We start from the raw sequence: 24,468 nt of genomic DNA on the forward strand, positions 1-24,468 counted from the left end.
CGACATGTAATATATTCGTCACGGCCTTTCGGACGTCCATACATCGCGCACGGAAACGGAAACAAATGTTCTTATTGAAGGGACGACTTGTCATAGTTAAGTGACTTTGGATCATTCAAACCCAACGTAGGCAAATCGATTACAACTTCGTTGTTCGTTCTGAGCAGCTTTTCGAGTGCTGGTATTATAGGTGTTGTCACCGTAGGATTTGGTCTTGTCTCATTGCGATAAATCGGACAGTCGACATGTCTTGCAGCTCTGTCGAAAAAGATGCCGTTGCGCATGAGTACGTCTCCGATACATACACCAAAGGCACAACTCAAAAGTTATTCAGCGCCAGAAAGAGAGCCAGAGTTGGACAGGCTGATGTAGGGACATACTACACTGACACCGGGTTCAATCCGAGCCGTAATGTTGCTTTTGGAGGTCACCGAGGAGTAGCGGTCATAATCAATAATGAAACCTTCCAACTTCCAGGTTAGTCGATTTTTCACGTTGGTCGGAGTAGATCAGTGGTTCTTGTGTGGCGAAATAGCCCCACAGCTGCGACACCAATGGGTTGTGGGTCCGAGTCCGACCGATGACGACTTCAGAGTTCCTACGAAAGTGTTGGAGGTTTATCTAGGATACTCCTCGCCATATCATCCGCGTAAGCGGTGTCTAATAAAAGCCTAGAAGAGGGCCGTGCTACAAGTCGGCAGCTACGGAATAAAATTGAGGGAAATTGGCCATGTGTAAATGACCATAGTAGTCGACAAACACCATATGAATACTACAAACAACAACAGCAACAACAACAACAACATCGGTGGTTCTTATCGGGTTCTCGGCGGTTCCCTGAGCCAGTCTCAGGGGTTCCGCTAGAGCAGTAGTTCTTAACCTTTTTGGCCTAGCGGCACCCTATCAAAGGAAAAATAGTTGGTGGCACCCTAGCACTTCGAACAGTGTTGGGACGGCTCGAGTCAACGTTTTCAGATGACTTGACTTGACTCGAGTCACTTTGAAAAAAATGACTTTAATTGACTTGACTCGTCGCTTCAAAAATGTGGATTGACTTGTGTCTCGAAGCAAAATTTCCGAGTCAATTTCAAGTCATCAAATAAAATCGGTGTCAAATTGGTCGTTGTACCTGTACGTACATGGTCTCGATACCCTGATATGATCTGTGTGAACAGGCAGTCATTCAACGATTTCGCACAATGCACAGGCTGGATTTACTTAGCCTTCGTCGCTAAGTCGCAAATAGATTGACCGCAAACGGAGTGATTAGAGCTTACGTTGTCGTAAACCAGAAGTCTCAAACTTAAATGTACTCGTGGGCCAATTTCCTAGATTGTGATGGCGCCGCGGGCCGCAGCACCAATAATAGCGGTATTCAATGTATTTGTGAATAGGCGCTGTTTAACGGGACCTTGTAGACTGGCATTTCACGCACATCGTGAAAATTTGATTTACTATTGCGAAGTCATGCCCAGCACGAAAACATTACATTTTTAAATATTTGAATAAAATTGTTGTTGTACTAGGCATAGTGTGTCAAAATAATTAGGTATAGACTAGAGGTCGACCGATATTGATTTTTGCCGGCCGATACCGATACCGATTATCGACACACTCACAAGGCCGATAACCGATATCATAGGCCGATATTAATATGGAAGGAGCAGAGAACCATTCTGCCAAAAATATTATATATTAGGCAAGATGGCACTTGTACAATACATGCCACAGAAAGATGAACCACAAACGAGAAAACTGAAATTAATAAGAATTATTGCTTAATTGAGCACATTCATTGAAATTTGGGATGAAACAAATTGCAGATCAGTCCAGTAGAGATAAATTGTAATGCAGGAGGCATAGTTTCTCTGCATGCCCACCCAGTTAAACTCGTCCTGCAAGGGTAAACATGTCACGTATCGCCCTTTGCGTCGTCGATTTCTTGAGATTGAGAACACGGAGCATTGAATTTCCAATATTTCTGAATTTTTTTATATATAAAATATCGGCCGCGATATCGGCCTTCCCGATAATCGGCAAAGTTCCAAATATCGGCCTCGATAATCGGCCAAGTCGAAAATCGGTCGACCTCTAGTATAGACACCGTGTGATCGTATAAATGCATGACGACATCGTAAAATCTGTCACGTTATAATTTTGCAGCTGGGGGACATTTGACGTGCCACAATATTAGGTAGAATTGTAGGCCTCTGTAGAATATTTTAGAATTGAACAAATATTGATCTGATATCAGAGCATAGACGCAGCATAGCCGAATCTGGGTTTTCGTCACACTCCCGATATCTTTTGGCTATTGATCATGTCATTACCAAAGTCAAAAATTAGCACTAGATTTACCTTCGGCATATTAGAACAGGACCTAGGAATACAAATGTCCAATCGCCGAAAAATCCATTGGTGTTATAGCTGTGTAGCGTATACCACTACCTTACTCACCACCTTTTATTGGCGATCACAACATGGATAAAGAGTCCCGAGATGACGCAGGATGTAACTAACTATACAGCAGGGGGCAACCGAATGCCAATGGTTGCCATACCCGCCTGCTTAGCTAGCTAAATACGCTACGCAACGCAAGCTGCGACCTTCTGATATATTTATATTCCCTATTACAGCCTGATGGTAGTTTGTTACGTTCCTGGTTGTGTACCAAGTCACTGCGTTCCGAGTCACAAGTCCTTATTTGATTGTAACGTTTGACCCGACTCAACTCAAGTCATTTTAATTTTATCACTCATTCAGTCCGATTTCGAATAGGCTAATTCTAAAATAGGTCATGCCCAAATGTGGCGGTTAAATATTGTCGAATACTTCAAAATCCAAAATGCCGACGCGGGACGCGTGTTTGAGACCTCTGTCGTAGACTGTAGAGATATTTTATCTATCCAGTGGTTCTCAACCTTTTTTCTCCAGCGCCCCCTTTCAAGAATTGCCTGGGTCTGGCGCCCCCTATTTTTAAGGGCTGTAGTAAAAAACAATGGATAAGTTAAGTGGTCGACTTCCGGCTTCGGGTTGGGACTTCACTATTAGACCACTCGACTAATTAACGGTATAATTGCAGAGGTGGTCAAAGTAGTCAAGAAAGCTACTCGAGTAGAAGTAGAAGTAGCGACGAAAAAAATCTACCCAAGTACGAGTAGAAGTACTTCTTACATAAGCAACCTAAATCTACTTGAAGTAGAAGTAGAATTGACTGATTTTAAATCTACTCAAGTAAGTAAGTAGTTGTGAAAACGATCGTAATTCGTTTGCAAGGATTGTCAAAAGCAGCAAATGGAGCTATGCGTAAAGTGTAGAGAGCTAAATTCATATTGATGCATCCCAGGAGGTGTTAATTTTGGACAGAATAAGCAGTCGTCCACATCATGGGATGTAAATAATAGTATTGATATGGATATGCGATACTAATCCTTTGTTTACTCGAACACCCCGTTTTAGAGAATATCATGGCATGACGCCATCCCCCATATTATAAGGCCCCTAGTTCAGTGGAAGAGCAGTACGGAGAAGTTGTGTCGGATACGTTAAATAAAAAATTGGCAGATCGTAAAAATGCCATATAGTGTATAGCTTTATTTTCGGAAAATATAAGACAATACTACACTTGCTTTTATGCTTCAACATGTATGTTCTCCAGAAAAAAGAACTGAAACTATAATTAGATTTCAACCTATAATACTCCTGATTGAAAATACTATTTCTAAAAAGCGGAAAATATATTTCATGTCTTTTGTCCAGAAAGTTTCAACAGCGGTCTGCTAAAACAGGTCAAACGTTAATAAAAAGTATAATTATATTTTTTTCAGATTAGTACACGTCATGGGCTGCTAGGCATAATAGGTAATTGCTAGATTGCGAAACGGTTGTTTCAAACGTTATGAAGGGGGGGGGGGTACTCACTGTGATGAAATATTTGATATAGGCGACATGGGGGTTTGAACGGAACCACGCAACCCGGTATCTAAATTATATTTAGCGATACTTTCGTCAGAACTATTTGTTACTCTATAACTACTGTGCGCGAAGCGCAACGAAAATTCTGCATGGGTATTACATGACTTTTATGAAAATTAAATGTTGGTACTACTTGAAAACAGCCCCGAAATTCATTTAGGCTATCTTTCTTATTGGTGGATTAAACTACTTCTACTTGACAAACTGAAAATAGCGAAAAGTAAGTAAGTAGTTCACAAAATATTACGAAGTAGAAGTAAAAGTAGCGCGAAAAAGATCTACTTGAGTAAGTACCAGAAGTAGAGGAAAACTACTTGAGTACTTCAAAAAAGTAGAAGTACTTCGTTACTGACCACCTCCGTATAATTGTATGTACGATTTTCGGGATCAAATCCAGGTTGTTATAACAACCATCGGGTAAGGCCTACGGGCTCATAGCATTTGGTTCGAGACCGATGTACAGACCCCGAATTCACCTCTGCGATTGGCAATACGGAAAAGTTACTTGTATTGGGTTTTGTTTTGTTTTATTGCTTTGTGCAACTACTGAATCAACTGAAAATGTGGTAGAGATTTGCTCACATTAACTTTATTACTGCACCAAGCTCTTAATTTTAACATGAATGGAGATAACAACACTAAGCAGCATCATCCTTCATGATACGATGAAGAAATATTCTGAGGATTTAAATTTGTAGCTCTCAAATAGCAGAAGGCTATATTTAGTTAATCATGTTGGCCAAAAAGCTTCAAAACATCTTCAATGTACAAAGGGAATCACCGTCAAACGTTGTACAGTACAGTGCCTTTTCGATATCGACACGCAATGCGCTGCAGGCAGGATACAACATCTAGTTCAAAACAATTTGTGGAAAATAACCCGAGCTATCAGTATAAATATCAGTTCATTAATATTGTCATCATTTCAAAACACCACAAGACTGCGATACAATGACAAGATATAGGAAGGTGTCGAAACGACTTGGAGTAGCTAGCGTGATGGGAGTGTTTTAACGGGGAATTCGCAATCCAAAAGTACGCCAACTTTGTTTTACATGAATTAAAATAAACCATTGCATTCATGGAAATATCGTCGGTGGATATTTCGCGATGAGCCCAACGAGAAACGTCTTGATTTGACAGATTTTGTCGAATGTTAGTTTGCAATGAGAACTCAGGTATATATAGAACTATTGTTCTGCTATATAATCATATGTCCTTACTACACCATCTACTGCGAGGCTATTTTTCCTCGGCGCCCGCCAAGAGCCCAGCGCCCCCTTTTCGCCCCTGAACGTTTCCGCCCCCTTCAAAATCCAAATCGCTCCCTGGGGGCGCTGGAGACAATGTTAAGAACCATTCAATTCAATACCTCTATTGTTTTCCAGCTCAGTGCTAAAATCGACTGTTATTTTACTTTGGACCAGTGGTTCCCAACGTGGGTGATTTGGCGATCTAGGGGGGCGAAAATGACGAAGGGGGCGATAGGGGGGCGAAAATGGACAAAGGGGGCGACGGGGGGCGAAAATAGCGAAGGGGGCGATAGGGGGGCGATGACGCGTCAAAACGGCTGACCTTTTTTTTTTTTTTTTTTTTAGTCATCCACGTAGCAATTCGGAGAGAAAAAACGTTATTTTCAGCTCTGAGCGGAGGAAGATGACCTTTTTTTTTTTTTAGTCAACCCGCCGGTGATTACAGTCTGTATGCCCAATTATCGGTGCACAAAATTTGGGGGGCGATGATCGGTGTTGACCTTGAAAAGGGGGCGATGGGTCGAAAAAGGTTGGGAACCACTGCTTTAGACATTTATATTAGGCCTACTCCTCAACAATTGATACAGGCTCAAGTTGTATCGTATGGATGTGTATGTGGATCGTGTAGTGAATCATACCCATTTGTTTCAACTTTCTGAGGTTTCATACCCTATCATCTATTTGGCGGACAGTTACCGACGTGGCATAGTAGTTTAACGTATATGTTAGTCATACAATGCCCCGTTATGGATGCCCCTTTATGGTGTAATTAACTTGATATTCGCTACTCGATTCATAATTAATAGCAAATCAATTATTACTGCAATCATCTCGAAAAATACAATGGCTTATGCCTCGAACTTTGTGACTCGACTTGACTAGACTCGAATCACCTTCCAAAATCGATCGACTTGACAAGACTCAATGACTCGAAGGTATATATAGTTACCTGATCTTGATCCCAACACTGATTTAGAGTACCCTAAGTTACGAGTAGCGCAATGGTACGTGGAATGTACAGTACAATGGTAAGTGATATCGTACAGAAACTCTGCTATAAGTTGGCATCCCAGGAATCATAATAACCAATGCCATTCTGGTGTAACCGACCACGCCAAAAGACCATGAGTGCAAGATGACTAAAAAAAAGACTAAAAAATATTAAAAAAGCATTAGAAAAAGGGTGATCAAAAGGTCATGTCACTGTTCAGCCCCTTGTTCTGATGTTGGTGACTATAAAAAAAAAAGTTAAAATATTCAGCAATCAATCAATCAGATTTATTAATATTTTCATCGTTTCAAAACATTATAAGACTTCGATACAATGAAAAGATAGGAAGGTGTCGAAACAACTTGGAGTAGCCCACCTTAGCCTAGGCCAGTGGTTCCCCACCTTTATGTCTTCATTCCCCACTCCAAATTTATTCCGAGCCTTCATTCCCCACCAGGACGGTAACAGCTCTTTGTCAGCCAAGGTGGGTTTCTGATCTCAAAGACTACTCCAAGTTGTTTCGACATCTTCCTACCTTTTCATTGTATCTCAGTTTTATGGTGTGTTGAAATGATGTAAAAGTTTTAATAAAACAGACTGACTGAGTCCCGCCAAAAAACGTTGGTCTTGCGCCCCTAGAACCCCGTAAGCCCCGCTGAGCCTATACGTTTTTTCCCTGCAACTCATCAGCTACATTGGGTCTACTGTTTAGTGCAGGGGTTCTCAAAGGGTGGGCCACAAAGTTATTTAGAAAACTTTAGAATTAATGTAAGTTTAGCTATATGCGTTATGTCAAACGCCAAAAATATATATTCATAAACCTTTTCACCCGACTCTGATGGGACGCAGTGGCACGTACGGAGTCGGAATGTACAAGTAGAGAGCGGGAGGGACAAACGGCGGCTCTTTGCACTGGTTATGAAAACCTACGGCTAACAGCAACTAAAATAATTTGGAGTGTATAATAACTGGACGGTAATGCTGAAGTAACCAAGCCCTCTGGCAGGATCATATGTCGTATGCCGTTGAAAGGGGTGTCCCATACAATCGGAATGAAGTGCAATTGCTGTATAGATTTACCGGTCGTATTATCTTAAGATAATAATAGTCATAATTGCAACTGCACCACCGCAACGAATCGTAATGGATTGAGGATTTAGCGGAGCGCATTAATTTTTGGAGTCGGTTTAAAATGTCTGGCCTCGAAATCACATGAATTAATTGTATCACTGGATTGGATATTTTGACATCGCAACTTCAGTTGGTTTGGTACAAGACATACAATGTACATTGTACAGCATGCATATTAAAAACTCCTCCACTTCTCTGTAGTACCGCAATACCCCATTCATTAATGAATTGTTTGAAGCTGGCCCAGAATGATTATATTATTCCCCACAATTGCGGAACTAAAACCCCAATCACCCGGCGGATGCGGGGATTTGATCATTGTGTTTCGTGACGCGAATGGAGCAGCGGACGATCATAATATACACAGGATATTTAGCATATGCTACCAGGGCCGTAACTGCCGCACCCAAACCCCAAATTGGGGGAGTTCGAGGGGGCCCAAGATTATTTCGTTGGTCGTTTGTTGGAGGATATTCATTCAACTTGAAAATTTTCCTCGCGCTTAGCGCGATTTCATGTCCCGAACGGTCTACATTTAAATATCATCGGTATATTAATAGTAAAATGAACATATTTTAATGAAATAGGCATATCGGCACGTCGATTAACACGCATTGAACGGGATTATGAATTTAAGATAAGAGGTGGGCCACAACACATTTTCAAACCGGAAAATGGGCCACGGCCAAGAAAAGGCTGAGAACCCCTGGTTTAGTGCGTCGCCTTACTTCGACTAAACGCGCGAAGCGCGAAAAAATTATATAATTCGTGTTTGAATCGGCCAATATGATCGGGAATTGGATATATTTTGGTATCAATTTTTCATCCCCTCTCTGCTCTCGTTCGTAATCAGATATACCGGTAGAGATGATTGAGGTGTGTTGGGAAACGTAGGAACCCTAAATAAGAATTGAACATTTTCGGGCGGACGTGTTGGTATATTGACTTCATTACATTATTCTATTTCGTGACCTCTTATATCTGATATGTCAAAAGATATGGAAATCGCCAAAACTAAAAGGCACATACGATTTCAAATTGGTATTGCTTTACTGGCAAATAATTTTTCCCTGCTGGATGGCATTTGTCCTGTGGGATTCAGATCGCTAGTACAGGAACATTCGGCGCCAGCCATATAGCCAATTAATCATACATGCATATTGTATATATATCGAAGTCTTGGGTAACCACAAGGGCATTCCTTCTCGGCCAAGGTCTTCTCGCTGCTGATCGTTCTGGCACACTTCTCGGAGTTGTACGTTACATGGCCTATAACTTCATATGCATTGGTGCGTCATGGCGCAGTAATGGTCGACGCCGAAGTCTCCATTTTCGTGTGGGAAGGGTACCCAATAATCAGATATTCGGCAAAAATAAATCGCGCACCCAGCGCTAAATTTCTTTTGAAAAAGTGGCATAAATTAAAAAAAATACTTTGAGCTCGGCCCAGCACTACCCAGCCGCTCCACTACCCAGTACTTTTCTCATCACAGAGCAGTTATTTGCTGGTTTGATTACACAAGACACACGACCACGCCTGTAACAGCAACATAAAACGTATTGTGAATCTATAGATAACTAACCTACGGTTACGTAGTAGTGCGGAGCGGATCGACAAATTCTCTGGTCCGGCTCCGATCCGGTTGTTCAATTCTCTGGTCCGGCTCCGGCCGTATCAGGAAAAGTACTGATCCGGCTCCAATCCGGTCCGGCCAAAAATGAAAAAGTCCGGCCAGAAATCCGGCCCTACTCGGTACGGAGGTTCCGTGAATTGATAAATCTGCCTCGTTTATGTTCACACTGGTTTGGAGGTTACTTACGTGTGGTTGGTTGGTAGTTATATAGTTATAAAAGTCATGCTTATCCGTAAAGATTCTGGCCGGATCAAAAAAGTAGTGATCCGGCTCCGGCCGTAACAGAAAAAGTACTGATCCGGCTCCGATCCGGTCCGGCCAAAATTGTAAAAATCCGGCCGGATATCCAATCCGGCTCCGGTCCATGCTCCGCATTATTACGTAGGTTAGTTATCTATAGTGAATCGATACCGGTAACGCTCAAAATTTCGCGAAAGCGTTATTTCACGTCACACTAGTCGTGCTGGATGTGTTTGTGACGCCATGATTGGCATCCAGAGTTAAAAATGAGATTTTGTGAACAACACGCAATATAATTTTCGATACATACATTCAAGAGCAGTTAACTGGTAACGCGGTTATGGCGCATAACTCTCCGTGAATATGTAGACTTTGCTGTTTATAATTTTGAACAAGTGCGTCTATTCCCCACCGTTTGGGAACCACTGGCCTAGGCGAGGTAAATAAGAGGCATGCACACTGAATGAAAAGTAATGCTGAGAATATAAGACGCAAGCGACAAAATGGGGTGGCATGTGGCGGGGGGCGAGGTCGATGTTAGGTCGTGGTCCGGTGATCCTGAAGACTGGCTAGTATTGATTTGGAAGAAATTGCTTGTATGTCGACTTGAATGCGGACAAGCCGGACATGCTCGACGACTGTCGGATCGCCGGCGAGATGCTGTTCCACAATTGGGGTCCGGCATACTTGATAGAGCAATGTGTTTTCTTGTATTGAGTCCTGATCATATGGTAGTTGTTCGTCGTTGACGCACGTGTGCTGCACTTGTGCGCTTTTGTCTCCGAGGTGAAGTAGTCGCTGAAATTTGAGGGACATTGACCGCAATGGAACTGATACATAAACTTAGAAGATAGGAGGAAGCTAGAAATTGCCAAGTTTAGAACACCAAATCTTTTGAGAAGCGATTTATCAGTTGCACATCCAGGCCCCCGTGGGGCTTTGGCAATGATACGGATGATCCGATGTTGAAGTTTTTGCAGTGGGTTAATTGTATTCTTGCAGGCAGCAGCCCAACAAAGAATTCCGTATTGTAACTTTGATAGGTATTGAAGTGTCCGAGTATAAAACTGTGGATAATTGATGACAGTGCAATTGGGGCTTTGGCCTCAGATTACCCCTGTCTGTTTTGTATTATCGCTGTATGATGTATGTTATTAGCATTTGTCTGTCATTGTTGCCTGTTAGGGTCTATTTCTCCTCTTGTGTTCGATGTAATGTTTGTAAAAGTCCGATTCCCCGACGTGGAGCCACATTGTTCACACGTTGCGCAAATAGTTATAAAGACATTTTGTGTTGCATAAAAATGTCCTTAAGGGGGGAATGTAAACAGCTGTCATAATTCCGTCATGCGCGAAAGCATAAATGGGCCGCGCGCGAAACCACAACCGTGACAGCACAGGCAGGTCGGCGCGCTCGCGCTTCATTCGTAAGATAGACAATTGGCTCCCTCGCTTCATTTATACTTTCTATTTGTTATTGTACCGCTTCTGACCACTAATTACTGCTATTTGGCTGTTCGTGCTATAAAAGAAAGATCCTTGGATCTGCGTGTGTGATCAGGATTGCAACAGTACTCAGAGCGGTCATTAGTCAGTCGACTTAGTGCGTACAACAGGAACTGTAGCCGTGGCGTCGACTCCAATCAAGCACTATACCAGCGTGTCTTGCAACAAACCTCAACATCATGGTTGAATCGCCCGGGTGAGGGCCTTTTGTTTAGTTATCAACTTCCCAAATGCTATTATACGTGGGCGAAATTGCGTCCAGTCCCCTCGTCGTTGTGCTCATAGTGTCCTTACAAAAATGTCCAGAAAAAGACCCAATCGAGGACGAATTCGAGGAAGAGATTGAAAAAGAGCAAGGAATCCTAAACATAAGAAATATAAGGATCGCATTGTATTGTACAAATGTGCATAGTCTGTTCTGGGCCGGCAAAAATAATAAACCCACCGATGATACCTAAACCCACCGATGATACCTCAGTCATAATTTGGATTTCCTATTTTATAATATACTACTACCTCGTTTTCTCGTGGCCCCCTGAGTAGTCAAATCGACACACGCCTGCTGGAAGCCACTGCGCTGGAGGAAAAGGCGCACAATCAGACGCACAATCAACGCATACATTTGATTAGTGATGACACGACCGTCTTGCAATCGTTGACTGCTGGCAATTAGGTGCGATCAGTATATAGTCGAATTGGGAATGTTGTGGCGGTACGTCGTGTGCAGTGACATATAGGCCCAGAAAGTCGTGGTCGAAATCACAACCCCGCTAAAAACCTACACAAATACTACATGAATTGGATAGCCTATATACAGTTCATGCTAACCAATAAAATACAGATGACAACCTGTGTACCCATAGTAACTAATACACACAGAACAGTGGTATTCATTGAACATGAAAGGGGACGCGTTCAGATTGCGAAAATAGGACCACAATTTTTATAAATTTGGATAAATTCACGAGAATTAATTGCAACTTGTGTAAAGGCTTAGGATTATGATGGCTGTAGTGAGTGTAGTCACATGGACTCTTGAGGCCACACGTATCTGTGTCAGAGTTGTACTAACGCCAATTTGTTCCCTAATCTAAGTGCAATCCAGTGAAAAGATGGTATATATTCTTTGGAATTCGGTATGAAATACATTTCACAAAAATATATCTTCGCAAAACTGTTCGATTAGTGTTCAATTATTGCCAATCTCTCAGCCAATATTTGCCATCCAACTGAGTTATCTGTCTACTCGCCGGTAGAAAAGCAAGTAACCGTGTCAATGCAGTTTGCATATTAAGTCATCACGGCTTGCTCGACGCGATTAGGCAGTCACGCAGAGAACGAATTTTTGATAGTTGTCAGCCCATGTTATCAAGTAAACATGTCTGAAGTTCGTTCTCTGCGTGACTGCCTTATCGCGTCGAGCGAGTGCGCCGATGGAGACATCGTGCCATGTAACGGGCTAACCTGCCGCGGCAGCTGGAGCGTGAAGGTCCTGTGGAAATTTCAATAAATTGCAGCTCCATTACGGTGGCGTTCTGAAGGAAATGGCTGCGGCAAAAATGTTTTGTTCGTTTTGCCCTTCAATTTGAGACCACGTCATTTTTAGAGCGCAGTACCCTTTTAAGAACCGTTTGATTTTTTTATATTTCCGATCATTGTAAACTTGCCTTCTTCAGAGTTGAAAAGGCGACTCGGTACGGAAGCAGATAAGGAGAGTTTGAAACGACTGTTTGAAAAGCTTGATTTTGACGTTCAAGTACATCAGAATGTGACAGCACTCGAGATACGGCGAGTGCGTATCAGTTATTTAGCTTAACGTACAGTGCTAATTGATATTTTAGTGGCTCATTTTTAGATTGTTGAAGACGCGGCCGCCATCGATCACTCGAACTACGACTGTTTTGTCATGGTGTTCCTGAGTCACGGGGAGAACGGTGTTATTTATGGCACGGATGGCACAATTGAGATCAAACCTTTGACGGAAAAGTTTGACGGAAAGAACTGTCCTAAACTAATTGGGAAACATAAAGTTTTCATATTCCAGGTTTGTGTATTATCAAGTATTTGAAACAAAATATTTATGTTTAGTTATCACGAGGTATTGTTATGAATTATTGCTAAGCTCAGACCATAACTCTCTCACACATTCTCAAAAATTATATCTCATGATCGGCTAATTTTGCATCTTTATCCGAAAACCGGATTTCGCAAATTAAATCCATAGAACTGACCGCCACATACCAATTGACTCGAATGCATGTTTAAATCCATATTCAGGCTTCCGGCAGCTTGGTTTTCATTTCTTGAAAATAGCTTCAGAGACCATTATACCAAATGAATTTTTCAATTCCGAGTAAAGCCGAGACACAAGCCAATTAACTTAAGCCATATCTGGATCATCCCTGCAGTGGGAAGTGAGATTTTGTAAATCCAAAGAGTATGGAATCCGTGAGGGAGAGTGCTAATCGGGGCCTTCGGATTTACCACGATGTCCAAATATTTTACTATTTTCGCTGAACTGATTCTGCCATATTCTCAAATTTTTACCTGGTACATTTCGGCCTCGTACTATCTTGAAGCAATCTCAGTCACATTAATATTTGGTTGGTACTGAAAAATGACAGACCTGTCAAAGGTTGCTGATTTGATACTGTATACTTATGTGGTTTCGTGTAATGCCAGTGGTTTTGGCTTGCGTAACAAATTGGATTCTCACCTCTTTGCGATGATCATTTTGACTGCAGGGGGTGCAAATTCGGACAATTATGCGATTTATTGTGGTTGGCACGAGACATAAGATTATGCTGGTAGTGGTGAGCTGTTCTTTCGTTGATAGTACTTTTCATATGGCTGTATCCAGCTCATAGGCCAATTTCACTTCGCCATAGCTGATAGCTTTGTTCGGTTCATCGCGACAGCGCTGTTTCGAACTATATAGCTACGGCACTTTCGTGCCGGTCAGTGAAAATGAAACTTGCCTTGACATCGTGCGTCGTCGTCATTGTGAAATTCAAATGTTGGCAGCCTATAGCCCACGGGCCGGGAACCTTTTTCGTCCGAAGAGCCATATTGGCCCTATGTTTTCCATCTTAACTCTCAAAAAGCCATACATGTCAATCAACTACTACGTAACAATGGAAAAATCGTGACGTCATGGTACCACATGGAATTCGTCGTGTGCGCCATATTTTCTCCGGAAAAACGCGTCCTAATCATGTTGGTTGCCTTATTTGAGCATGCGAAACTTGAATTACAGAGATCTTTTAATTGTATCACACTGAGCGGCGTATGACATTTTTCGAAGCTCAAGACAATCAACATTTAGATTCCCAACTTGGACAAAAGCTGAAGTGTGAATCTACTATGTACACACGTTTTACAGTTAATCTGTCTTTTGGTCTTTCATGGTATTCCTGACGGCTTTGTAGTCTGGTTGATAATAATTGTTCAAGTTGAGCTATATACACAATTTGAGATTTTCGTCAGTTATACGGGATGATTTTTTAAAATGCGACGACCCATGATGGCATGCGTAGGTGGAGCCAAACAGGGTCACTACAGCAGTACATAATCACTATTAGACGTGATACGTTAGTGGCGTGGAGTCAGGGGAGGCAAGGGAGGAAGTGCTTTACCTGTTGTCAGGGAGAGTGAACGAAAATAATTAATGGATTTTCTATCGATGTTCTTGAATGACTAGATTTTGAACATTTTTACCCCCGAAATAAAGCAACTTTCATATTTATTGTTCGAAAATAAAGCGTGAAAGGAGAGGTAAGGCAAGGGTGAGGCACAACCTCACCTGTGATGCGTATTTTAGAATTAATAATAACTGCGATATTATTCGAATATAATTGTGGCACTGATTTCGATTAGACTTCTCAATTCCCAAATTTTTCGGCGGTAACATAACGTTGCGCTGCACGCTTTCATTTTAACGGCGGTACTGCAAAGCTACTTATCAATCAAGAACGTGGATAGCTATGGCGTGGTTTGAGAATTGAATTTCTAATAATCAATGTCACTTCCGCGGCAGTTAATTTCTCGCCGTAGATCCGGAAGGCGATGTGTATTTGATAACGGCATTGTGATTGATACAGACGTCGCCATGTCTGCTATTCTCTTTGATCAATCAACGGATCGTGCAAACCAAAATGTCGAGGCGGGTACATCGAATTCGCGAGTGATATTGGTCGCTGGTGCGACAGCAGCTTAGAATTGAGGTTTTCGAAAAGGGAGTCCGAGCCCCTAACCTTGAATACGCCGCTATATCGACCTCTCAAAGACAATTGTATACTGCCACGAGAATAATTATTCTGGTAGTTCTGAAGATTTAATAACAAGTTGCTGCAACAGGGCTTTGGAGCAGCCGTAAATTTAAACTGCTCCAGCTCCGGCTCCGGAGCTTTCTTCTATCATACATTAGCTCCGGCTCCAGCTCCGGAGCCGCATTATTACCACTGCTCCGGCTCCAGCTCCGGCTCTGAATTTATCGAATGGGTACGTCTATATCAGGGGTGGCCAACCCGCGGGTCAAATGTGGACCGCGAGAGGGTTTTGCGTGGCCCGCGAGGTATTTTCCTATTATGTAATCGAAAATGAATTGCTCAGATTGTGAACTTGCAATGCCAACCAAAAATTGCAATTCTGGCTGCGACACTTGGGATGTTGATGACTAAAATATCAGTTCTGACGCATTGGCAGATCCAGGGTCCAGTCACATTTTCAGTAAATCATCGTTAGGGCAATTTTTTTTGACATGTCAAAAAAAGTCAAAATTAGGTCAAAATTGTAGCGTTAGGTCAAAATTTGTCAAAATTGTTTACAAAGTCAAACATTTTTTGACCTCTGCATTTCGTTTGTATCGTAGATTTTGCGCTGTCGGTGAACTTATCATTTGATTAAATAGTATATTCATATTGAAATGAACCCGAATATTTTCGGCTGACACTCGTCAGGGGTAATCGTCAGCAACTAGTAGAGAATTGGAAAGAACATTGTATATCAACAATCGTATCACAAAATATGACGTCGCCAGCATGAAATTTCGAATGAGAGAGCGTTCAATGTACTATTTTTAGGTGGTACACGAACTCCTTTCGTTGACAGAGTTTTGGTTGGTGTATTTTGATAAAAGTTGATTCCAAGGCACACAGATGGAATGGTGAACGGCCTCGCCCTACGATTAGAAATCGGTCGTCTCGATAATTATTCGCACAAATCGGATTATCCAACAGATGTTTTCCGATGGCAGAATTAATGGCCTTTGATCGATCAGCATCAATCTTAAGTGGATGAGTTAAGGGTGAGCTTTTCACATCGCGTGACGCACGTGTTCTGATAAATCTGGGGACATGTTGGTTTATGCGGTCCTGCAGACGTCTTGACGTTCTTCCCACGTAGCCACAATCACAGTGGCACCTATATTCGTACACTGCATTACTACTGGAATTCTTCATAGGGCCAGATTTCATTAAAATACTAGTTTTTCATGTAAAAATCTGTCAGTTTTTGAGCCAAAAACGTTTTTTCAGGCCAATCTACTTTGTAAGGACAGACAGTTTCAACCAGAAATGAAGATAAGTAGTACAATTTTAACATTATATGCGAAAACACCTAATTTGCATACGTGAGGTCAAATTTAGGTCAAATTTCAGTTTTTTTAGGTCAAAAAAGGTCAAAATTTAGATTTTTTAGGTCAAAATCTTCCGTTTTTTAGGTCAAAAAAAAATTGCCCTAATCATCGTACGTTACAATAAACTAAAATAGTAGTGAAATTTTTCTTCACGCTTCGCGTGTTTGATTGTCACATGATTTCGTGCTTGGTAGCCTGCCCCCTACTGAAAATGAAAAAAAAAACTAATTTACCCGATTGAGTCTGACTGTATTCGCAATTACGGGAGAAAGTCTTTTCGCGTTTGCGCTCGCATAAAGATCGTCGACGGTGAAATCTAGGCACAAAATGATTGTCGCATATTATCGGAAACCTTCGATATCGAGGTGGCCAGACGCCGAATAGTCGTGTCCATGCAAACTGAGCCTAGCGGGCAGTATACAATAGATCCGCACTATACTCAAGTTAAAATATTATTGACCTAGTTCATTTATAAACTTTGAAAATTTTATCCGCTTGGCGTGGCTAGTGAACCGCGCACTCGTTCGTCAATTGCATGTGCCCCTTTAGCCGAAAAGGTTGGCCATTCAAACTGAGCCTAGCGGGCAGTATACAATAGATCCGCACTATACTCAAGTAATAATATTATTGACCTAGTTTATTTATAAACTTTGAAAATTTTATCCGCTTGGCGTGGCTAGTGAACCGCGCACTCGTTCGTCAATTGCATGTGCCCCTTTAGCCGAAAAGGTTGGCCATTCCTGGTCTATAGATATTACTAATTTACCCATAGGTTAGTTATCTATAGTAATCTAGAGTCTGTCAGCCGTCAGTAACATCCGATGTAGCAACGAAGACATAGGTGCCACCGTGCCGGATTGTGACGCCATAATGAATACTTGTAAATTGTCAATAACATCATAGTTGCACTAGAACGCACTTTACTCTATGCCATTATGATAAATCAGCAGATGTGGTTGTTGCATATATAATAGCATCTTATGAAATACGTCGGAGCCGGAGCTACTCAAATAACGGGCTCCAGCTCCGGCTCCGGCTGAATTTTATGTAGAGCTCCGGCTCCAGTTCCGGTGAAAATGCACGGCTCCGGGGCTCCGGCTCCGGGCTCCGCCTCCAAATCCCTGGCTGCAATATTGATGCATTGAGAAAAAAATGAAAATTTAGTAAAGAGCCATATCATATACCCAAAACAACCATATATGGCTCGCGAGCCGTAGGTCCCCGATCCCTGCTATAGCGTAATCTCAATTGTGGAAGACTCGATACCATTGAGGGGATCAGTCTCAACGCCATTAAATACGTCTCGAAGTGGTTGACCAGGGTTGTAACCAAGTCACAAGGCCCCGAGTCACAAGTCAGTCTTTCTTTTATAGTTTGTCTTAGTCTTAGTCTTAGTCTTAGTTTTATAGTTTCGAGTCAATTTCAATTCACCACCGAGTCAAGTCCGAGTCCAAGTCACCGAACAGAGGGTCCAGTCCGAGTCATGGTATTATGACTCGAGTCCGAGTCCAAGTCATTGTGTTGACTGCTCGGTTTCCAATTAGTCTTGTTAAATCCACTTTTTATAACTCCGTTTGGTGATATCGAATGGTCTGAATCTAATTTCCTCGCTTTTGGCAGTTTCTTGTCGCATTTTAAAGTGCCAGCACCAATAGACGAAACCCCGATAGTGGTTACTTCACTATTCTTCGAAATTACAATGAAATGTCGGTATCGACCGTCTGAATTCAAGTCATATGACTTGGTTCGAGTCATGCACAATGACTCGAATCCAAGCCGAGTCAATACACATATTGACTCGAGTCGAGTCGAGTCATTTCCGTATTTTTAGAAAATCACTCGAGTCGAGTCGAGTTAACAGAAAACAGTGACTCGAGTAGAGTCATTACAACGCTGTGGTTCACATATTGACCACGTTGTATACATGTTGATAAACCCACTCGTGAGTCGGTGTTCAGTTCCGTCGAATATTTCAGGCATGCAGAGGGAGTCAGGATGAAGTTCCGGTTCACGTAAATGTCCACTCTGTCCAGCGTGATGGAGATGACGAGGAAGGTACGAAAAATGAAATGATGATGGATGGTGCAGGCGTCGCTCTGACATTGCCAAACGGGTCGGACTTTTTGTTCTGCTACTCTGTCTGTGAAGGTGTGTATGAATTAACACGTGAACTGAGCAAATGCTCTGTTTAAATTGCCCCATTTGAAATATGTCATTCATGTAAAAAATATAGATGGATTGTGCGGCAAGGCAAATGGTCGTGTTCATGTTATGTCGTTCTGTTGGCGCAGGTTTCTCTTCATACCGAGATCGTGTGAGCGGTTCCTGGTATATTCAGTGCATGGTGAAGGTATTTGAAAAAGAGTTGTTCACTAAAGGTAGGTACTAGGTACTGTTCGCTCCTTTCTCGGCCCCGTATCGACCGACAAACAGCACCAGTGGTAACGGCAACACGTTAAGATTTGCGAAGTTTGTCTTTGAAGATACTCGAGTCGAGGTAATTATTAGGTCTGGGGACAATAGAGTAAGCCTACCTGAGTGCTTTGAATCCGATCCAGTAAAGTACAAGTACGATAATAAGTATTACATTATCAAGCAGTCGAAAACCACTACCACTTCAAGTAGAAGTAGATGTTGCTGTATTGAAAAATTACGAAAAATTACTCAAGTAAATAAATAGAAGTCATAAATATAAGTTCTCATGGACCTGCACCTACAAAAGCTGCATACTGACAAATGCGGATGGTACAGAGAACTATAGGTACATGAAAGGCCTACGGTGAAACTACGAGACAGTGTTGGGATGACTCGAGTCACCTTTTTCGTAGGACTTGACTTGACTCGAGTCACTTTGCTAAAATGACTCGACTTGACTCGGCGTATCAGAAATGTGGATTGACTCGTGACTCGTGCGAGTCAATTTCAAGTCATGAAAAAGTAATCGGTGTCGATAAAAATCACTGCATCTTGCATATGGTCGGATTGTTCGCGTAACGCTGGTGTAACCCTTGAGAGCGACCAATCATTTAATGATCGTGCGTTATACTCCATTGTTCTCTCACAAATAAATTGACCGCAAACGAAGTGATCGAAGCTTACGTTGTCGTAAATTAGTATAGTATAGTAATTTATTAGCAAAATGTATATTTCTGTTCTCTGTTGTCTGTTCTTACTTTAAAACCAAACCTCTTCGTTTTATTGAAATTGAAATCGAATATAGTTTATATATACCACAACCATTGGTGCAGGCTCGAATTGTATCATATCAATTTGTAAATGGATAATGTAGGCTACTGCATCTTATCAATCCGGTCCTCTATTCTCTATTTGGGCTGGTAACTATGAACTGAGGCTATGCAATTACTTACGTAGTTTAGCAGTTCCGCGTATATGTGAGCGATACAGGGCCTTCTTGCGTGTATATGCAACTATATTCGTTCATTGGTTCAAAATCAATGAGCACTCAATCTGTATTTCAGACAGCTGACAAAATGCAATGACGTAATCATGCCTCATACCTCGAAAAGGAAACTTGACTTGAATTGTGACGTGACTTGTGACTTGACTCGTGACTTGACTTGACTCGTGACTCGACTCGTGACTCGACTCGTGACTCGACTCGTGACTCGATTCGTGACTCGTGACTCGTGACTCGTGACTCGTGACTAGTGACTCGTGACTAGTGACTCGTGACTCGTCGCTCGTCGCTACTCGTGACTCGTCGCTACTCGTGACTCGTCGCTACTCGTGACTCGTCGCTACTCGTGACTCGACTCGACTCGACTCGACTCGAGTCCGCTTTGAAAAGCGATTTTCTTAACTTGACTCGAGTCAAAATGTGCAATGACTCGAAATGACTCGTGACTCGACGGTAGTGACTTGATCCCAACACTGCTACGAGCTGTACTTTATAACAGCGGTTATCAACCTGTTTGGCCTCACAAGTCAATCCCACTTTTATAGTTTTGACTCGAGTCAAGTCGAGTCACTGTCAATTCACCACCGAGTGAAGTCCGAGTCAAAGTCAGCGAGCAGAGGGTCGAGTCCGAGTCTTGGTATTTTGACTCTAGTCCGAGTCCAAATCATTGTGTTGACTGCCATACTCTATGATGGATATTATCAGGCTGCTATATACATAGGGTTGCATTTAAAACAAAAATCAATTTAGAACAAACATGTTTAAAACAATTCCCTAATTCAAAACATGTATTTTAAGCCATGGCGTCATGAATATTGAATTCTGACGTCATTGTGGCTTTGACAATTGAAAATATAGGGCACATACAGCTGCTTTGATGAAATATCTGCACTATTAATGTTGAACCGACTATTCTGAGGCTTCCAACCATCCCATATCGATATACGTCGGCTATATCGGTTGGTAATTGTCCGTAGGCTCATGCAACATGTTTTTTTGGAAAGTATTTACACAATTATGGCATAATTTAAAAAATAACACTATTTTTTTAAAAGGCCTTTGTTTAAAACATTGTTTAAAACGAAGTGTTTTAAAACACCGTTTGGTTTATATACAACCTTACCTATACAGGGTTAATAGCGTCGGAGTGGATGCACTCAAGACGAGCCGGATACCATTTTGAGCAAATTCATGCGCTTCGCGCATTTGGAAGCAACGTTAGATGTGTGTAGTTTAGTCTCTTGTCAAAGGTGATACCTCAGCTGATGACTTCCTAGTTTGAGGACAGGTCGTATATAATTTCGCTCTTTCGTGAAAACCATTGCTACAGTTTTCTCGACCGGCACCATAAAACCCCACTTTACACATTATCGATGGATCTGATCAAGGGATGACTGAATGTTTCGACCAAGTTCGTGTGCCACAAGTACATTAATAACTGAAATGAATAAAGTGTGTCGCCATTCGCCACACGACATATCGTTCTCCCAGAAAATCGGCAAGTCCAATCTAAATCCCCATCCGTTCAGAAAAAAATATCCAACTCTAATCAATCCTAATCGGACAAAATTTAACAAATCGATTTTTCGAATCCTAATCCTAATCCTAATCCATGCTCACCTCTAGCCCACCCCTGGTATATACTATCAGCTCGTATAGGGCAAGCTGTTCCATGGTATCGTTTACATGTGACGAAAATATCCCGGCAATAATAGGGTTACCATATTTTGGAATCGGGAAAGGAGGACACTTTTACCAAATCGAGAAAGTTACTTGATTGAAACTGAAAACAGTCGATCTTGTAATATTTACCGGAAATTACAGAAGGTCGTCGTTCGACTCACGAATGACCCGCTAGATCTTCCACAATACCTATTTCCCGTTATTTATGCCGATTTTCAGTTGAGCCTGGCCATCATCCTAGCTCTAAGAGCTGTAAAAGAGGACAATTTGCCAAAAAGGAAGACATTTAGGCGTCCACGGAGGACATTTTAAAAAGCACGAAAAAAGAGGACAAATCCTCTTGAAGGAGGACGTATGGAAGGGTTGTAATGGCTCGAGTCATGACTCGACTCGACTTGGACTCGAGTCATCGCGCATGACTCGAACCAAGTCATATGACTCGATACTAAGACGGCCAAGACCGATATTTCATTGTCATTTCGAATAATAGCAAAGTAACCACACTGTTAGGAATTCGTCTAATGGTACTGGTACTTGAAATGCGACCAGAAACTGCTAGAAATGAGGAAAATTAGTATATTATAAATGCGAACCATTCGATATCACCAAATAGAGTTATAAAAAGTGCATTTAACAAGACTTTAACTGGAAACTGGTCAGTCAACACAATGACTTGGACTCGACTCGAGTCATAATACCGTGACTCGGACTCGAGCCTCTGGTCGCTGACTTGGACTCGGACTTGACTCGGTGGTGAACTGAAAATGACTCGCCTTGACTCGAGTCAAAACTATAAAAGTGAGATTGACTTATGACTCGGAGCCTTGTGACTTGGCTACAACCCTGACGTATGGTAACCCTTGGCCATATGATTTGGAAAATGATGAAGGGACGTTTCCTTCAAATAACGTCGGAACCTGGCGTGTTTGACAGAACCCCCATTGCATTTCGCAATTTCTTCAGAAGTTCGGAGGGTTTTAAATCTCTACAGTGATCATTATGAAGTTCCTTAACACGGTCTCGCAAGGAAATGGCGTACTCACGCATCAGAAGATCTCGCAATACTTCGTAGCAGTCGCTGTCTTCTGGGTCAGGCAACTTCAAACGAATCGATTCGAGTTGGTTGCCGTCCAAACATTATCACATCGGGGTCACCACCACAACATAGCGTGCTCTGGTCGTCGGCGCGCGTCCTTCCAGATCCGCGGCACGGTTAAGTTGAGTTGACACGTCAGCGTAACTCTTTTATTGAAAACATCTAAATTCACGACGGTGTTTGCTCGACGGCATCTAAAAGAGACTGCCGACAACGGAGTGCAACACAACAATAAGTATCATGACAATCAGGGAGGGAAATAGTAATCAAATCGGTGCAATCAGGGTAATCAATGAGAGGTACGCTACAACGGAGGTTGGTAGGTATAGGTCCACACCAACAGTTCTCAAACTAGGAAGCGTGAAAGCATCTGAAGGGGGCGCGAAGCCCCGGTCAATTGAAAAAATTTCTCGCGCTGTGCGCGATTTACCTCCAACTCATTGTTATTGCTCTGAGTATAGTCCGAATTTCATATTTGAGAATTCTCTCATCAAAAATGACACTGATAACCTTCCATGCCACCAAACTATCCGCTGCATTCTGATTGCATTTTGTGATATGATGATAAGGGGGCGCGAAGTTTTTCACTATCATAAAGGGGGCGTGTCTAAAAAAGTTTGATAACTACTGCGCGCTCTACACCATTGTAGGACAGCACGGTTACACCAAGCGCAACGTCGAAATGAACAACTCAACCATGACGTCACTTCCTCTGTTTTATTGCATCCATTAAACACCAGCTAGAAGTTGGCATTGTCTTTCGTTTTCTTCTTTAACGTTATTCTTTTGCAGGGCACCAGTCGGCGGCGAAACAAGATATTTTAAGTCTATTGACGCTCGTTAACTCTGAAGTCGCCAAGATGACTGTGGATTGGAATGAAAATGAGCAGGGAGAGGTGGAGAAGAAGTCGAAACAAATGCCTTGTTTTATGTCGATGTTAACCGAAAAATTTTATCTCGTAAAGCGGAGGTCACACGCACAATATTCACACGCGGCACCAGTCGCGCGTACGTATCATCCTTACCCCCGCCCACGCGTTAGCGCAGCGAGCGTCGAGATTGACGCTCCAGGCGCGACTCATTCGAGACGCGCGAGTGCATCTTCACGCACGAGAGCATATAGGTCACAGCCGAGAAAAAATGAATTGTGAAGTATGGATCAGTTGTGCGGAGGGAGACCTTCGCCGTATGCGGAACTAGTATGTAATACATATCGGCATGTAAAAGTTTGGCATTTGTAAAAACAAGAACAAATCTTATGTTACCAATGATATTCAAATATGTGAAAATATTGGCTGTAGCAACCACAAGAATTCAACTATTTAGATCAGAATACTAGCTATGTAGAATGATAACGACATGGGCCGTGTCGTGATGGATGAGGGTAGGGTTACCATACGTTCTTTTTAAGGGGATTTGTCTTCTTTTTTGACTTTTATCATACTCTCCTCGGAGGACGCCCTTTTGTCCTCTTTTGTTGAGAATTTTGGTCATATCTACAGCAAAATTCAACTGACATGCCGTAAATCAGCACCGGAGTTACGATCCGGCGGGTATTTCGGGAGTCGAGTGGAAAGTTGACCTTTTTTATAGTCAACCGACCACAATGTGAGAAAAGTTTACCATTTTTTGAAAATTCTCCTCCGGTTTTGCAAGTTTGTAAATTGTGTCCTCTTTTCAGATTTCCAAAATAGGTAACCCAGACGAGGGGAGTTACGAATCTAATTAAATAACTATCACTGACACGAAACCTATGCTTGATATGAAAGGATCATGGCTACTGCTGGATATTTTATTACGCCGTGTTCCGATTTGACAACCGTGGTGATTTAATCCATCAAGCAGCTGTTGTGCCCCGCAAAGCTCTCTACAGCTGACCAACACCTAGACCAGTGGGTCCCAACCTT

The 24,468-nt window shown here is 42.2% G+C and overlaps 2 protein-coding genes across 2 annotated transcripts in view; one reads left to right on the plus strand and one right to left on the minus strand.

Annotated features, from left to right (window-relative positions):
- The window catches only part of LOC145443968 (TOG array regulator of axonemal microtubules protein 1-like), a 106,822-nt gene that overhangs the window by 31,586 nt on the left and 50,768 nt on the right, over positions 1–24,468 (minus strand). The window lies entirely within an intron of this gene.
- On the plus strand, positions 246–23,712 carry LOC145444165 (caspase-6-like). Its single transcript, XM_080322087.1, has 6 exons — positions 246–477; positions 12,406–12,521; positions 12,585–12,773; positions 18,341–18,512; positions 18,656–18,742; positions 23,354–23,712. The coding sequence occupies exons 1-6, from the start codon at positions 246–248 to the stop codon at positions 23,710–23,712; spliced, it is 1,155 nt and encodes a 384-aa protein (XP_080178213.1).

Source organism: Botryllus schlosseri, chromosome 8 (genome assembly GCF_051294905.1).
Source record: "Botryllus schlosseri isolate E-star chromosome 8, Bs_hap1, whole genome shotgun sequence".
Lineage (NCBI taxonomy): Eukaryota > Metazoa > Chordata > Ascidiacea > Stolidobranchia > Styelidae > Botryllus > Botryllus schlosseri.